The sequence below is a fragment of the Mustela erminea genome, chromosome 5, assembly GCF_009829155.1.
Source record: "Mustela erminea isolate mMusErm1 chromosome 5, mMusErm1.Pri, whole genome shotgun sequence".
Classification (NCBI taxonomy): Eukaryota; Metazoa; Chordata; class Mammalia; order Carnivora; family Mustelidae; genus Mustela; species Mustela erminea.
Genome location: NC_045618.1, coordinates 135372372 through 135389757, shown reverse-complemented (window position 1 = coordinate 135389757; position 17386 = coordinate 135372372). Strand labels below are relative to the sequence as shown.

General features: G+C 40.4%; 1 protein-coding gene across 6 annotated transcripts in view; it reads left to right on the top strand.

Annotated features, from left to right (window-relative positions):
* LOC116591803 overlaps positions 1 to 17386 on the top strand; it is a 229437-nt gene that overhangs the window by 27213 nt on the left and 184838 nt on the right. For 5 of the 6 annotated variants that reach the window (XM_032345072.1, XM_032345070.1, XM_032345069.1 and 2 more), the window contains exons 2-3: positions 6572 to 6748; positions 6840 to 6922. In XM_032345072.1, coding sequence (XP_032200963.1) covers positions 6572 to 6748; positions 6840 to 6922 — 260 coding nt within the window. Of the gene's footprint in view, positions 1 to 6571; positions 6749 to 6839; positions 6923 to 9695; positions 9796 to 10653; positions 10833 to 17386 lie in introns of those variants that run through there. The other variant, XM_032345073.1, reaches the window with a different exon arrangement.

Sequence of the window (17386 nt, the reverse complement as noted above, 5' to 3'; positions counted from 1 at the left end):
AAATTATATTTTTCAGCATTTTATGAAAAAGGCCATTCGAATGCCAAAAGAATAGAAAGGACATAGTCTCAGAATAAAGAGGAGCCTTTGAATTGGATCCGTTTCGCTGGCTTTATTAAGTCCTCACGAACAAGGTGTTTTGTCCCTCCCTTCCCCCCCTTCCCTGAGGACCTGCAGTCGAGGTATCGTTTCGCACACTAGCTTTGGGAATCACTCATCTGCAATATATTACGTATGTATTTTTGACTTTGATACTATTAATGAATGTGCATCGTATCCCTCCTTAAACCTGCAATAAATAGATTGAGGTTAGAGTCTAAATATGAGAAACCAGAAAAAAAGCCTTCAAAGTAGGCCACATGTCATTTCTAGCCCAGAAATACTTCATTTCTTAAAAAAAGAGAGAGAGCGCGAGCCAGATGCATCTCAAGGACACATATGGTGCACGTGTTATCATAGTAAAGCTCCATACTCATCTTAGTAACTTCCTTGCCCAGAGGCTCTATGAAATTATTGTTTCTAAAATCTTGTTTGGAAGGAGCCAAGCTCTGAGTTTTCTTGAGCAAGCTGATTTGCCTCATCCTTAGGGAAAAATATAGCTATTTTTGACTTTTGTGTATTCCCGTTCTCCCCATCACCAGTGTTAAAGTTAAGTGTGCTACAGAGGATTTGACGAAAGCAGTTTGGGGCCGCAGTCGGGAAGCTGGGGGCGCTCTGAGTACCCGTGAGCCATGGTGAGCTTGGCATCAACGTTAGTAGACTTGTCTGCAGTCTCCCTTGACGCATACTTGTGCTCTCCTTTGAATCAAGTACCCACTTCCATTTGGCAGACCATCGAGTCGCCTTCTGAGTGAATATCGCTGACATTCTTGGCCTCAGAAGTGTGCAAGTGATCTTTTATGTAAAAGTTTTGCCTTTGAGTATTACCTGAGAAATATTTGTGTGCAGTTTGATAGTACAGAGTAATTTGATTATTCAGAGGTATCAAATGTCCTTTGTAAGATTCTCCTGCAATTTCAAAGAACAGTATTACTAACAACTGATTACTTTTCTCATCTTTTTTGTCTACTGATTTTATGCGACTTAATGTCTGTCTACTGAGAAGAGAATTTTTGACATACATAATCACTTCTCGGCATTTCCAGTCTGCTTTTGGTGTTGGGTCATAGGGTAATATTTTAGTTACCTGATGTGTCTGTAGTTTTAACATGATTATCTTGCCCTGAGGGATGGGTGAAAATAAGTGAAAAGTTCATTGCTGCGTTGTGAATTAAGTTATGCCTTGGCACAGAGGGCTGATCGTTTTGGCATTACAACACAGCATTAGATCACCTTGTCTGCAGTTTGGGAATGTTCTCAAAGTGCTGCCTAACACTGCAGGCTTCTCCATAAACTTGAGCTAGTACGGAAAGCAATGTTTACTGTATCCTGTTCTCAAATATCGCGCCAAGTTACTGTCATCAGACTCTTTATTGATAGAAAATTAGTTAGGCAAAAATCATTTTCTTCTCCTTGCATGGGAGAGGTGATGAAATTTATGAGAAGGTGCGTATAAGGGAAGGTTGGGAGTGTTGATTGTGGATTGGAGCCCTGGCTGGAAACAACTCTTGACTTATAGTGGAATGTTCTGTGTGTTCCTTCTGTCTTTCAATCTCCGCTCTCGTATGTGGAAATAATGAAAGGAATATGTGCTACGTGAATTGGTCAGGGTTTTTGGTTACAGATGCTAAGGTCTATTCTAGTTCGTGTAAACAGAAAGGGGTTTCTTAGGGGTGATAGGCAGCTGAGCAAATCGCCAGGAGGGCTGAAGAAAGAGCCCTGAGGCCGAGTTTCTGGAAGTGGGTGCCGGTACTGGGGACTGGCCCTCCGAGGGGCTGCTGCCCCTGCCTGGGTCAGGATGCTCCAAATCAGGAAGCCAGAGCCCGAAGCACTCCACGTTGCCAGCAAAGTGCACGCCACACATCCTTCCACCTTGCTGCTTTTCCCACGTGCTGGGACTCTGTTCCGAAGGAGTCGCCTGTGGTGCCAGGTTGGCAGAACCGATTCCCAAGCCTTGCCTGTACTAGAGGGCAGAGAAGGCAGGCAACAGAATTCTTCCGTCCGCAGTTGGTTTATTGGCTTTCTTTATTAATTCTGCTTCGAGAAAGTGGGCTTTACACAGAAGGAGCTGTTAACGGTGGTGAGAGGGAGGGTAGATTTTGGGCCTCTCTGAATAAAATGTTCATCACAGCACCTTTTAAAAAATAATACCTCGGTAAGAAGACTAATGGATTGCAAGGAATTTTGAAGGAAGCCTACTGTTTAAAAACACATGTTTTACATTTGGGGGAGGGTGCATAAAGAATATTTGGAACCCCAGCAGGTGGATGCTCTTGTTTGTTTAGGATTTCCCTACTAGCCCAGTAAGAGTGTGTTGGTAATGTAACCGAGACAAAAATACTGTCTTTTTTTGGCGAATTCTTTTGTCCTTGGTGAACCAGTCCAGACCCATTCTTGTGAATCTTTCGCTTTGAGAGAGTTGAGGGTTTATGCGTGAGTCGGGATGAATTCATTACTGTTCTCAGAAGAACAAATTAAAGTGTATGGATCTGTGATGGCTGCTTAGCATTGCTACAATTTTTCAGTTATGGTTATTGACCTAACTTTTTCTCTGAAATGGACCTAGCCCTGGACGGGCTTGGAAATCACATGGTCCAGGGCCCTGATTCTGTAGTTGAGGAAATCGAAGGACAGGGGGTCAAGAGGTTTGCTTAAGGTTAGACAGCTTGTTGGGGGCCGAGGGGCCCTGATTTCACAGCCTGCCCGGTATTTCCCCACCAGCCCCTCTGGGAGAGCACAGATTTCTCCCCAGTGGCATGAGGGTCTCATAACGAGACTTAAGTCGGGACATCTCAGTGGGTTCGTGGTTGGGGAATACTGTTGTTCCTTCCTGCGTTAAGTAATACTTGGAAATTTGTTCTGGGCTTTTAAGGAAAATGGGTCACAGAGATAAGAATTTTGTTCAATCGAACACTTGGGAAAGGAAGAAAACCACATAGTGATTGTGCCTTATTGAAGATGTGGGTTTCACTTGGTAGACCGAGCTGCAACAATGAAGGTTTACGCACAGCTCTCTTCTGGGCTGGGCATACATTTGCTCGCACACTGTTGTTTTGGTATTGCTGTTGCATGCCCAGTCAGTACAAGGTAACAAGTACTAGGAAACTAGAGTCTGACACATGTCTCCGCTCCTTCAGGTCTTTGGTTTGAGTCCTGTACCCTGACCCACAGTTCACCTTCCTCCATTCACGCCGGCATCTCTGTACTGCACCGTCCTGGCCTCCTGTCTTCAGTAGCACATTGTTCCTTCCTCTCACATACGATGTATACGTATATATACATATACAATATGTATCTCCCATGTCATTTGTATGTGACGTTTACTGCATATGAGTACAGGATGCGTGTTATGTCTGTATGACATCCAGATAGTCTCTGTGCCGCGTGTCTCCTCCATCAGACTGCAAGCTCTGCGAAGCTTTTGTCAGTTTGTGTATTCCCAGCATGAAGAATAAATAGGGCCTGCCTTGTAGGAGATAGTCAGTGTGTGAATGAATGAATTCGGCAAAAAGCAATTGTTCTTTATGATTTCTACTGGTAAAATGCCAGATTCTCAGTCCTAATGTTTATTTTATTCACGAACTCACGGAGAATGGCAAAATCACCAGTTGGGACCTAAAGGAAGGGAATTACCCTAAGGTTGTGCGTTGTGTTATCAAGTATTCTGGAACTTCCTTGCTTCTTTGGCAATAAGGAAGGAACTCGGCTTCAGATGGAAAAAAGTCACTAAATGTTCAGATATCAGTGGAACAAATGTTTAGACATTAAAATCTAGATTACTCAGTGATAAAAATGTACAGATACAGATTTGGATGGTAGCTGTTTTAAACCCAATTGATAGAAAAGCTTTTCATTTTCAGCATTATGGCAAATAGAGTCAGGTTTCAGAGAATCAAGGTGCTAAGGCAGCGGATGGGAAGAGGAAGGAATTAAGGCCTGGGGAGAGTTGGAAAAAACCCTTCAGCAGAGTTATCCAGATGTGAAAGCACATTTCTGCACTTGCTCAGAGAAACGACAACACGAGACACCGAGATCCATTTAATTCAGATAAAGTCCATAATGTTCTGAAATTTTCATTTATCTAATCTGCTGGTAACCTCCCAATAAGTTCTGGGGGCATAATGTAACTTATAAACACTCATTTTATTATTTAAAGATGTATTTGATTTTTAGGATTCAAGGGACATAAAGATGATCCTTAATGTCTCAGGAAGATGTTAAGAGACCTAGAAAATATCTTAGAAATAGACGATGCTGGCTTTTCATGTCAGCTTAAGCTCAAAGGTTTAATGACTCGCCCAACACCGCACAGTTAATTCATGGCAGAATTGGTACTAACTTTGGTCCCAAATTAGAACTGAAGTATCCTTAATAAGAGACAGGCCTCTCTCTGATTACCTAGGGGCACTTAGGAATTTGTTCCAAGATTTATTTTTTATCTTAAAAGTTTCAAAAATGCATGCAGATACTCCATTTTATGCAAGTCGCATTCTTCTTTTTATGTGTAGAGCCATGCATATTTTAAAATATATTTTATTTGTCAGAGCAAGAGAGAGAGAGCGCGCGCACAAGTATGGGGACGGCAGGCAGAGGGACAAGCAGGCTTCCCGCTGAGCAGGGAGCCTGATGCAGAACTTGATCCCAGGACTCTGGGATCTTAAGTTAGCTGTCTGAGTGATCCAGGCCCCCCAAACATGTGTATTTTTGTGCTAGTCTGCAGAATTGTCATCTGGAATTGGAGAGAATGAGCAGAATGAAAGATCACCTGAAGTTATTGTGTTATATTGGAGCTTTAAAGAAAACTACAATGGGGGAATAAATCTACTTGATTTGCTCTGAAGTTAATTATAATGGAGGAAATTAATTATCGCACAGTGAAAATACCTTATTTAGAAAATATTTTCAACCTCAACTTGGGAAGAAAGAATTGCTATTTTTGCCAATTCAACATTCTGTTTAAGTGAAGTAAGGCATTATGCTTTGTGGCTTTTTTCTTTTTTTTTTTTGCTGGAGGTATAAGTTTGGAAGTGGTGAGTTTCTTTTAAAAAAGAGCTGGTTTTTGTATATAATTTTGTAAGTACATTTTCCCTAAAGATTAGATCATATTTGTATGGAGAAAGATAGCCAACCCCGCCTTACCCCCTTCCCTAGTAGGGAATTACTCTAAAAGGTTTTGCTTCTTAATCATTTATGTTAATCATTTTTTTGCAACACATGGTTAAATGAGATTTTTATCCTGCCACAGAGTTGTAGCTTGATTTTAATATACTCCAAAAGATCTTTTCCCCAGCTGATTAAAGACAAAGGTGTGATAGGAAGAGCACCAGCCTGGCAGTCAGAAGATTTTGACTTCATCTTGTCTATAGGATGATGGTTTTACAGTGGTAATGGGGTAGAGTAGCCTCTTCCAGCTCGGAAAACTTATGATACGTATTTGCTTATAATCTGCTTAGTGCCTCATACCCATACTCCCTAAAATGTCAAAGTACAGACCGTGTGTGTATTTCGAGTCTCACAGTCTCCCCACAAAGCAGCTCTTTCGAGATGAATACTTCGGGAGCCAATGCCCCTTGCTTTAGTCTGGCCATTGGGTTCTCCTGTGTGACTGCAGGGGAGTCTCTCTGGAAGTACCTGCTGGGCAGCCACTGATGGCTCTCAAAAGGCCCTTTCTTCACTAAGTAGCCTGAGCTCCATGAGCCTCTTAGCATTTTTGAGACAGACTCGTTGGGCACGAGGAATGTTCAGATTGGGCCTGGCATCTTTAGGAACTAGACCATTGCTCGTCTTGAGCAGTTTGCCTCTCGGAGTCCTTGTATTAGTGGTGGAAGTAGCCATCTAAATTTTTATGGTCTTATATTTGCCGATTTTCCACAGATCATAGGTGTACATGGGAGAAGGCCTTTGGCAGAAGGGTCTGCATGAGTGTCTCCCCACGCTAGTCTCATGTATGCAGAGTCTTTCTCCTCGAAGGGGTGCTGTGGTGTGTGTGTTCTCAGTTGTCTGTGTTACACCGGCTAGTTGACTAGCTCTAGGTGGGTATGCGGAAATGGCCTGCAGAATTACCGGATTCCTCTCCCAATCTGGCAGGCTTGGATGGGTAGGAGCCCAAATACAGTATCTGTTGGCAGGCATGTCTTGGCACATGGTGAGGGACTTGTGGGTGGGGAGAAGCACGGCTCCAGGAAAACTGACTGGGGTGGAAGCCCCTGCCCATGGTCACACGGCGACCGTAGTCTAGTATCGAAGCGCTAGTCTTGTGTTATTTTCTTCGAAATCACAGCTGCAGAGTCAGAGACAGCTGTAAAGCCCCTCAATTATTTTGTGATTCAGCTCTCATTATTTTTCACATCTCCTGGATTTGAAGTTTTGAAGATTTGAAGTTTTGTACTCAGAGTCTGGATGGAATAAGGTACCTGTTAAAGACTTACTTTGAGGCTGAAGAAAGCCTTTATTTTTCTTTCATTTCCCGAAGGTATGGCGGTATTAGAGCAGATGGAAGGCTGGAGTTTGAGCTTAAGTTGTGTGAAAACTTCATCAGCCAATTGGCTGACTCTTAATGGTGAGACAGGAAGAACCACCCACGTTTTCCATTTTGGATTTGAGTCACAGAAAACAGGTTTCCTGCAGAAACCATTTGGCTTCAACAAGTGTACGGAAATTTCATCTTTGATCAAATTGATGTTTTTATCTTCATCGTGCATGCATTTCAGATTAATTATTTTCCCCCTTTCAATCTTTAGGTTCAGTTTTGAATGTGAATGGCAGTAAACCTAATACCCAAGATTTCTGTATAAGAAGTAGATCAGAAGGGCTACACTTTCAGGTAAGGATCTCATTTGACTTTATCTTTTCATAATACACAGCTGCTTTGGCAAAAGTCCGGCGTGGCTCCTACCCCCTTTCCCATGAATAGAAGGATAGGTGAATTTTCTAAAAGGCAGCAAATTGATTGCTCTAGACAGGTTTCCACCTGTTTGGGATTACCTCAGAGTTATCAGTGGGGTCGGCTACTTAAAATTATTAGAGAAGCAATATGTGATGGCCGTTAACACACGCACACATACGCACACTCATTTAAAATGGCTTATAAAGTGGTGTAAGTTTCTTTTTTTGGGGTGGAGGAAATCATCTTTCTAATAACTACTGCTTCCTTCCCATGGTTGATCGATTGAGCTATCATCTCTCTGGTTTCCAGTACTTAAAGTTCAAAGACAGATTGTTATCAGATTAATTTCTCTACCTCCCTGGCATCCCACAATACTAAACAGTTGTAGGCATAAGAATATTATAGAAAAAGCTCTGAGCTTGAAATAATTTGGAATGTATAGGGCCAGTATTTAGAAAGGCGTTTTCTTCAGGAGGAGAGGGTACTTTGTGGACCAAAAAGAAACAACCCACTCTCTCTCCATCTAGTAAAAACCATATTTACATAGAAAGTGTTGTGCTGAGTTAGAATTGTCACAGTCTTTGTGGATACAAATGAAAGCGTATTCTCAGAAAAGTGAAATATTGGTTTTTAGTCAACTACCTTGTTTTCCTAATTGGTTTTGAGGTATTGAGCTGTAACACCATCCCCCCTCCGCCCGATATTAGCTCTTGTACCTCTTCATGGTGGTTATTTTTCAAGTTTAAAATATGTAAAACTCAGTTTTAAATTATTGGCATCGTTTGAAGAGTGAGTAATCCCACAGTCGTACCAGTAATGCATTGTAGGATGGCTCTTGTAGCAGGCTTCATCTCCTGACTATGTTACCAGTTGTCAGAAATTCGTTTGCAAAACGTTCACACACCGACAAAGAGAACTCTGTGGAGAGAACCTGGCTCGGGGGTTTGTAATAAGCTGCAGATGGTGTGTGGAGATCATTCCTTTCCAGTTGTTCCTGTACTCAGCCTTAGTCAGACCTGTGTAGTAACTTTTTTTTTTTTTTTTTTAAGATTTATCTTTATTTATTTGTGGGGGATGGAGGGGCAGAGCGAGAGGGAGAGTCTTTCAAGCAGGCTCCACACTGAGCAGGGAGCCTGGCACGGCGCTCGATCTCACAGCCCTGAGATCCTGACCTCAGCGGAAAATAAGAGTCTGACACTTAACTGACTGAGCCACCCAGGCGCCTTGATAGTACCTCTTGGCTCATCTGCTGCAGGCTGTTCTGTGTGGGATTAGGTGCTGTTACCCTATGCTTAGAATTCTTCTGGGCCTCCCCATCGCCTAGAGCAGTGGTTGTCAAACTGCTGGGTCTCAGGAGCCCTGCTGTTAAAATTGTTGAAGCCTCAAGAGACCTTTGTGTTTATGTTGATTATATCTATCACTATTTACTGTGTTGAAATGGAGAAAAATTTAGAATGTAAGAATATATAAGCTTGTATTCCCTTAGTTGGAGAGTGATGACATCATTAGTTATGAGCTTTTGTCAAACAGTGTACATTTAGGAGAGAAAGAGAAGCAAAAGGCAAATAGCATACTATTATTTTTACAAGTTAGATTTATTGAGGTGTAACTTCCATCCAGTGCAATCCACCCATTTTGGTGTATGATTCATCTCTGGGTTTTGACAAGTGCATATGGTTTTGTGAACACAGTTAAGATATAGAACTTCCCCATCACCCCAAAATGTCCCCTTGTCCTTAGCCTTAGCACCCTCTGACCTTTTCTGTGTCCTTTCATTGTGTTTTTTCCCTACTGTCATCTAAATGGAATTACACAGCCATGGCCTTTTGAAATCTGGCTTCCTTCATTTAACAGAGTGCATTTGCGACTCATTCATCTTGTTTTATCACTAATATTTTTTTATTGCTGAGTCTTACTCTGATGTATGAATGTACTGCGTTTGTCTGTTTACCAGTTGGAGAACACTTGGGTGGTTCTCGGTTTTGGTGGTGATGTGTCCTAGCATTAATATCAAAATAGTTATAACCTCACAGACCCCCTGAGAGGGTCCCAAGGACCCCCAGGAGCCTGAGCCGGCTCTTGGAGGACCTCTGGCGGTCTTGAACTACTTGCCTGTGTGTGACGTGCCCTCTGTTTAAAACGCCAGGATCTACCTCAAGGGTCTTCTCTGTTCAGGCCTTTCTTTTTTTTCCTTCTTCTTCTTTCTTTTTAAATACGTATTTATTATTTGAGAGAGAGAGAGAATCTCAAGGAGACTCTGCACTGAGCAGAGCCCCACATGGGACTTGATCTCATGACCCTTAGATCATGATCTGAAATCAAGGGGTGGACGCTTGACAGACTGAGCCACCCAGGTGCCCCTCTGCAGGCCTTTCAAGCCCTCTCCCCACCATCACCCGAGGCTGGGCCTCAGGGCTGGGCCGGTCACCACCAGCTTTGTGCCTCTGCTGTGCCTTGTCCCACTTCTCAGCTGTTACTGAGGACGTGGTAGCTCCCCCGCTTCTGGAGAGCCATGCTTTCTCTCTGTCCCACGTACACACCCGGCACATGGAAGATATAGTACATGTTTGAATGAATAATAGTACCTTTACATTTGTGAGGCGTTTTCTTGTTTTTAGAAAACTCTCCATAGAACATGCATCTCTCGTTTCCACTCTGCAGGTCATGTAGCACAAACGATTTTTAATATCTTCTATTTTTATTTTATCAGGTAAGGATATCTATGGTCTTGACCAAGCTGTATCTTAGAATAACCTGGGAAGCTGTTAATAAACATACTAATGACCCGGATTCAGTCCTAATCTCTGGAGGTCAGCCTTGAGTACTAGGATTTTCTTTTTTTTTAAGTTTTTATCCATTTATTTGAGAGAGAGAGAGAATGAGAGAGATCATGAGAGGAGAGAGGTTAGTGGGAGAAGCAGACTCCCTGCTGAGCAGGGAGCCCGATGTGGGACTCGATCCTGGGCCTCCAGGATCATAACCTGAGCTGAAGGCAGTCGCTTAACCAACTGAGCCACGCAGGTGCCTGAATATTAGGATTATTTAAAAACATCACCGTTGGGCGCCTGGGTGGCTCAGTGGGTTAAGCCGCTGCCTTCGGCTCAGGTCATGATCTCAGGGTCCTGGGATCGAGGCCCGCATCGGGCTCTCTGCTCAGCAGGGAGCCTGCTTCCCTCTCTCTCTCTGCCTGCCTCTCTCTCTACTTGTGATCTCTCTCTGTCAAATAAATAAATAAAATCTTAAAAAAAAAAAAAAATCACCGTTGAACCTGATGTGCAGCCCCTGGAGAATCATTGCTCCAGAGTGTGATTTACCACGAAGTCTTAGTGGTGATGTTGTTGAGACTGGAACGCTGATCCTTGGCTCCTGCTGGAACGCCTTTTCCTCCAGGCTCTGGACTCTCACATGAATGGAGGCACTGCAGAGGTTTATAGAGTCCTGTACCTGCATTTTTAATTCTGGAGGTACTGTAGTGGGAAGGCTAGAACACTGAACTGAGGGTCGGGTTAATATGTGTCTGTTGGGCTCTGCATTTATTACCCATGGATTAACAAATACTTGAGTCTGATCTCACTTTTAAAATAAGGATACTACCTGAAGTTCTAAAAACTTATTACGGGGATTCAGTTAGATACTATGTTAACGGACTTTTTTTTTTTTTAAAGTAGGCTCCATGAGCCCAACCTGGGGTTGAAGTCATGACCCCTGAGATCACGACCTGAGCTGAAATTGAGAATTAGATGCTTTAACAGATGCCCCTGTTAAAGGATTTTAAACGATTTATTTAAAGGACTGCGAAATTCTTTTGTAAACTAAAATGTGCTTTCTAAAACTTGTTTTTATTTGATTTTAGCTTCATGTATTTATTGGCTAACTTTCCTTGAGGTTCATAAATTACACAAGTGATATATAAGTGTGGTCTCACTGAAATAGTGAAATAACAGATTTATGGAGAGTAAAACTGAGAGGTCACCATTGGTTGCATAATTTTGATCCTTTGTATATGAATTTAAGTGCATAAATATGTATGTATGTGACATACTTTTTTCCCCTTTGGTTGTATTAACATAGTCTTATATTATAAATTATATATATATTTTTAAAATTTGACAGCATGTCTTCTTTCATTCCATATTAGTATATATAAACCCCTCTCATTCTTCTTATAGCTACATAATTTTTTCATGTATTTCCATAGCGGTGGACATTTAGCCTGTTTCCAGTCTTTCACTTTTATAAAAAATGCTGGTGAACATTCTTGGCTCTTATGAAACCATTAGTTAATTCTTGTTAAAACATATATTCTGTTTTACAGGTACTGGGAGATGAAGTAATAAATGTCTCATGAGAGAAATCTTAGACCTGTTCTACTCAAGTCAGGATAGAACTTAGACTTTGTCAAAAATTGTAGTAAAATATACTAGACCTTGGAGAGTTTTTTCATATGATCTTTGTCAATTTAGTTTGTCTTATTTTTGTGGTATTATCATTTCGGTATTTAGATAGACTTTTGAAGACCAGCATGTATATTTCTTGACTCCTTTAGTGTTAAGGTGTTTCCCTTGACTAACAACCGCAGTGCAACGAGATAGCCAGTGCTTCCTGATGTCCAGCCGTGTGTTAGGAGCGTGGTCTCATTTTTCCCCTTCACTAACCCAGTGAAGTTGGTAGTGTTTTCCAGGGTAAACATTCAAAAATGGAAGATCAGAGAAGTCAGATCACTTGTCCAAGGCTGGTAATGGGTCTAGGATTCAAAGGTCCTGCTTCCACCTATGATGCCAAACAGTCTACCAGGAATTCACTGAATCAGAGATGGTACTTTTACTTAATGATGTCACAGTTTACTTTGTAAATTACTTGTATTTGGGTATTTTACTTTTTAGTACCAGTAATAGTTTAACCTTTGCAGAAGTCCATGCTTTCAAGTATCCATTTTGTAGAAAGTATTTATAATAAAAGCAATATTGTAATATAATAAAAACAAATACTTACTGAATATAATAAGTGGTATGTTGGAGTGAAAGAGACCACTAAATGGGGAATTGATGTTGAATTCTATTTATCAATTAATAGAATAACCTTCATAAATGAATGTTTCCTCAATGGTAACATAATAATGTACTAAAATGATCACTCTATACTTCATCAGCCGCCAGCCCTAAATGATAGTAGTGTGAGTAAGAAATACTTGGGAGAACATTCGTCAGTGGTAATGTAGATGGATTGCGAAATGGAATTCTAGTAATGCTTCCCCTTGCCTTGAGTAATAAGGAGAATACTGCCAGAAGGGTTTGTTCATTCATGACAAATGAAAGATTAAAATGCTCTATCTCTGTTAATGAAAGTACGGGAATGCAGCCTCAAAGGTTTTTATTTTTAATTAATTAATTAATTTTTTCGAGAGGGAGAGAAAGAGAGGGGTAAGGGTGAGAGGCAGGCAGAGGGAGACAGTGAGAGAGAGAGAGAGAGAGAAAATCTTAAGCTTAAGAATCTTAAGCCCCAACAGCGGGCTCGATTTCATGACCTTGAGATCATTACCTGAGTGGAAATCACGGGTCACTGCTTAACTGACTGAGCCACCAGGGTGCCCCAGCCTCAAATGTTTTAAGCACGTTGAAATATATATTCTTACAATTTTGTTATACTTAACGTTTTGAGTATTTTGAGTGACAGTGGGTGGTGGTTATTTCTCAGTAGTGATCATTATAGATGGAGTTTTAGCAAAGGTGGTTTCACATATTCCTTGTGTACTCTTCCGTCATCTTTTACTTGAATGGTAAAATAAAGTCGAGGTCTGAGTGACACAGTCTGGGGTACATGCGATGGTGGGTGCCGGCTTCTTAACCCTTTCTTCTGTCTCCTTAAAACATGTCTCCTTTTTAAGCCTTAAAATATGGTGGCTGGATGGTTGAAATAGATTTTTTGATGGACAGATGGAACTCTATTAAGAAGAAAGAAAACATATGGCAAAGCATACTTCAGACTCCATCGTATTGTCTCATTCCTGATTTTTAACTTAAAAGCATGTTTAAAAAGAAATATTTTTGGCCAATATCTATTTGATAATTGGCTGGCGGAGGAGAATGAGCGTGCTGGTTCACCTTCCCGTGTGGATCTGTTCACTCCGAGGTAGGGTGGCACCAGAGTGGGCTTCCAACACAGGAAGCAGTTGGGAGGCAGTGACTTTCAGTTGCTATTGATAGGAAGTCAATTCCAGTCAATAATCTAGTGCAATCTACTCCAGACAGCACGCTGTGGAAGTTTTCTCTTGTTCGTTTTTTCCCTCTTATTTGTAGATTTACTGATTCACTTGGGTAGATGCAGAAACCACATTGTATTTGGGGCTGCTTTCTGAGATGACACACCCACCCTTCAGAGGAATTCATTTCTTTTTGGAATTTGGCATTTGTTATTTTTATCCCTGTTCTCTATTTAAATTTTCAGCCTTTAGAATGTAAATTCCCAAGTGCATTTTGCCTTGGTGACTAAGGGGTATTATGTAAGGACCCCCCCTCCGCCTTCACTGTGTGGACATACATTTCTTGGCCTATTATTTGTTCTGCGTCTGTATCTCAGTGTAATCCTAACAAGTTCATTCAGGCAGTGGTTAAACTGAGGTTAAGTGGTATTCTGGTTGTTTGGCAGGATATGGCCGTAAACACGTCTCTCTAAACACGGAATGGCCTGAGGTGGCTGTAATGTTCAGTTGCGTAATCACAGATTACACCTGACAAACACAGGAACGAGTCCACAGGCCTCATCCATGCTCAGTCAGAAATTGCCCCACAGGTTGGAGTCTACTGTAGAAACCGTCTGTAGAGCTCCCTTGAATGTTTTCTTAGATAATTATATTAATATCATTCATTTAATTGGAATGTTTCTGATTAGATGAAACTATGAATAGTATTCCAGCGTTTCAGAAAGCCTCCCACCTAACATCTAAAGGGATGAGTTAGAATGTTATAAGTGTATTAAAAATGTGTATGTTTTTCAGGATTTTGTGGTGTTTTCGCCTTTCTTTCTTCCCTCTCTTCCCGGTATTGTGACTTTGCAAAACATCCCCTAAGAAATAATTCGTCTTCTAGAGATTGGATGGGGTGGAAGGAAGTTAGAGTCATTCTATTTGAAATGACGCGTGAAGTGCCCATAGAGGGCATCTCTGTGTGAATGTGAGGGACTGGTCTTTGGAGCTCTTAGGCAGTTTTGGAAAATACTCCATGTTGGGGCCCCTGGGTGGCTTGGTGGGTTAAGCCTCTGCCTTCGGCTCACGTCGTGATCTCAGGGTCCTGGGATCAAGCCCCACATCGGGCTCTCTGCTCAGCAGGGAGCCTGCTTCCCTTCCTCTTTCTCTGCCTGCCTCTCTGCCTCCTTGTGATCTCTGTCAAATAAATAAATAAAATCTTAAAAAAAAAAATACTCCATGTTACTGTGGGCAGTGAAGAACAGAAATAAAATGCCTATTATCGTGGGTAGGAAGGCCTTTTTGGACGTATTATATATGTTCTGAGCTTGATGTGAATATTTTTGAAAAAATGTTTTACTTAATTACCATTTACAGTATTTATCAGGAAATTGGATATATTTGAGTTTCCATAGCCTAAATTTTTGCTAAATGTTTTTATGGAACTCCTTTTTTTTTTAAAATAGATGTTTTAACTTTTTTGTAACTGTTTTTATACATTTCATGTGTTTTATTCAAACTGATTTTGTCTGAAATTTGCTTAGAGAAACCAAATCCAGTTAAAAATACTTCTTGACAGAGGCCTCAAGGTTGACATAATAGATTTTTATTTGAAATATTTACTGTTTTTTTAAAACTTATTTTATTTTTTTAGCAAAGTAATAATATCTCTGGTTTAAATAGTAACTGAAATGGTAATTCAAACTTAAAAAGAAAGGATCTTGTGTTCCACGTGTTGTTCTTCAGAAGCAAGCATTTTCAGGTTTCATTTTTAGCTGTTTCTTCTGGCATTTACTGCCATATATTTTTAAATAACCAATTTTTACTCTTAGGGCTCGGCTTTTCAACTCTAAACATTGCCTTTTGACTGTTTTCTACAGAAGATGAGGGTTTAACTTCCTTACCTTTCTTTTCCCATCCTCCCAATGATAATTAAAAAAAATTTTTTTTTAATTTAAGTCTAAGGCTCACACCCAGTGTGGGCTTGAACTCACGACCCTGAGGCCAAGAGTCGCGTGCTGTACCAACTGAACCAACTGGGCACCCCACTTCCAATGATAATTTTATTTACTTTTTGGTCAAAGTGTCATTTAATACTTACAGTATTATCATTTGAATTTTGAGGACTATGGCCACAGAATACTCAGTGGTCACTCGCTCTTTAACTTAGGCATAGTGGTTACTTTGTTTTTAATTGGCTTAACTTTCTATTGATCAATAATTTTGCACTAAACATTCTGATAGAACCATAAAGACTCACATGGTAAAACATATTAGGGTGTCTGTCAGTTCCAGTTTTTCTTGGTGTTGTCAATCCCAGAGTTCCATGTCATGTTGGTAAATGACTTGCTGTCCAGCCTCTACAGGGCTGCCATTGTGGGACTCCTCTTTACCACCATCTTGGTGAGGCTTGGTTGTTTTTTCTTTGATTTCTCTTCTGTTTCCTGGGTTTTGTGTTGTCATCTCTGTTGTTTCTCTCATTTTGGTGGGCTATATACACACATGCGCACACACCCACACACACTCCAATATTCATACGCCCAAGAATGGGATTAAAAAAGCCTTTTTTTTTGGGCGCCTGGGTGGCTCAGTGGGTTAAGCCGCTGCCTTCGGCTCAGGTCATGATCTCAGGGTCCTGGGATCGAGTCCCGCATCGGGCTCTCTGCTCGGCAGGGAGCCTGCCTCCTCCTCTCTCTCTCTCTCTGCCTGCCTCTCTGCCTACCTGTGATCTCTCTCTGTCAAATAAATAAATAAAATCTTAAAAAAAAAAAAAAGATTTAAAAAAAAAAAAAAAAGCCTTTTTTTCCCTAATCGTTTGCTGCTAATATGTAAGAAAATACTTGACTCTTTATTTTTGTATCAACTTTGTATCTTGCAGTCTTACTAAACTCATCTATTAGTTCTAGTAGTTGTTTTGTACATTCCCTGGAATTTTGTACCTAAATGATCATTTGATTTGCAGATAAGAAGTTTTACTTTTTTGTCTCAGATCTTTATTCCTTTTGTTTTTCTTGCCTTCCTGCATGGCTGAAATTTGCTTAGAGAAACTGAATTCAGTTAAAAATACTTCCTTGGCAGAGGCCTCAAGGTTGACATAATAATTCTATTTGAAATATTTATTGTTTTTTTTAAACTTATTTTTTTAGTAAAGTAAGTAGGACTTCTGGTTAGTATTGTTTAAAATGTGGTAAGGAGAGATGTTCTTACCTGTTCTTCATGTCAGGGGAAAACAAGTCAGTTTTCTACCTTTGAGTGTGATGTTGCCTTTGGTATTTTCCCACACGTGTTCTTCGTCTCTTTGAGGAAGTTCTCTAACTCTTCCCAGGATGTTGGCAGTATTCGCACGAATGGCCATGGAATTTTGTTAAATACCCGATCCTGAGATTTTTCTCCTTTAGTCTGTATGCTGACTGATTTTCAGATGTGAACCAATTTTTGGAATAAATTATACTCGATCATAATGTACCTTTTAATATATTATTGGATTTGGTTTGCTAACATTGTGTTGAAGATATTCATGTCTACATGCGTGAGGGATACAGCTCTGTCATTTTCATTTTTTGTGATGTTCTTGTCAGATTTTAGTATTAGCATTAAGCTAACCTTATAAAATGAGTTAGGAGCTCTTTCTTCCTCCTCTGTTTTCTGAAAGTGTTAAATTTCCTTGAATGTTTGATAGAATCTACCAGTGAAATAATCTGGAGTTGTGCTTTGTTTTTGTTTTTTGATAACAGATTTATTATCTCTAAAAGATAAAGGGCTTCTTAGATTTTTCTGTTTCATTATGTGCCAATTTTAATAGATTCTATTTTTCAAGAAATTTGTCCATTTTATGTAACTTGTGCTCAGTTTGTTGGCATAAGGTCACACATTCTATTCTCTTATTATCTTATTATCACACATTCTATTCTCTTATTATCTTTTTACGATGGTACGTATTTTTGGCATTTCTGGTACCGGTGATTTGTCTTTTGTCTCTATTTTTGATCTAACTAGAAGTCTGTCAGTTTTCACAGTCCTTTTAAAGATCTGCCTCTTGGGTTTTATTAATTTTCTCCGGTGTCTGTATGTTTTCTACTTTATTGACTTCCACTCTTTATTATTCTCTTTCTTCTATTTTGGGTTTAATTTGCTCTGTTCTTTATGATTTCTGAAGGGAGAACCTTAAGGACAGGGTGGCAGATCCTTTTTATTTTCTTATATTAAGCATTTTAAAGTTT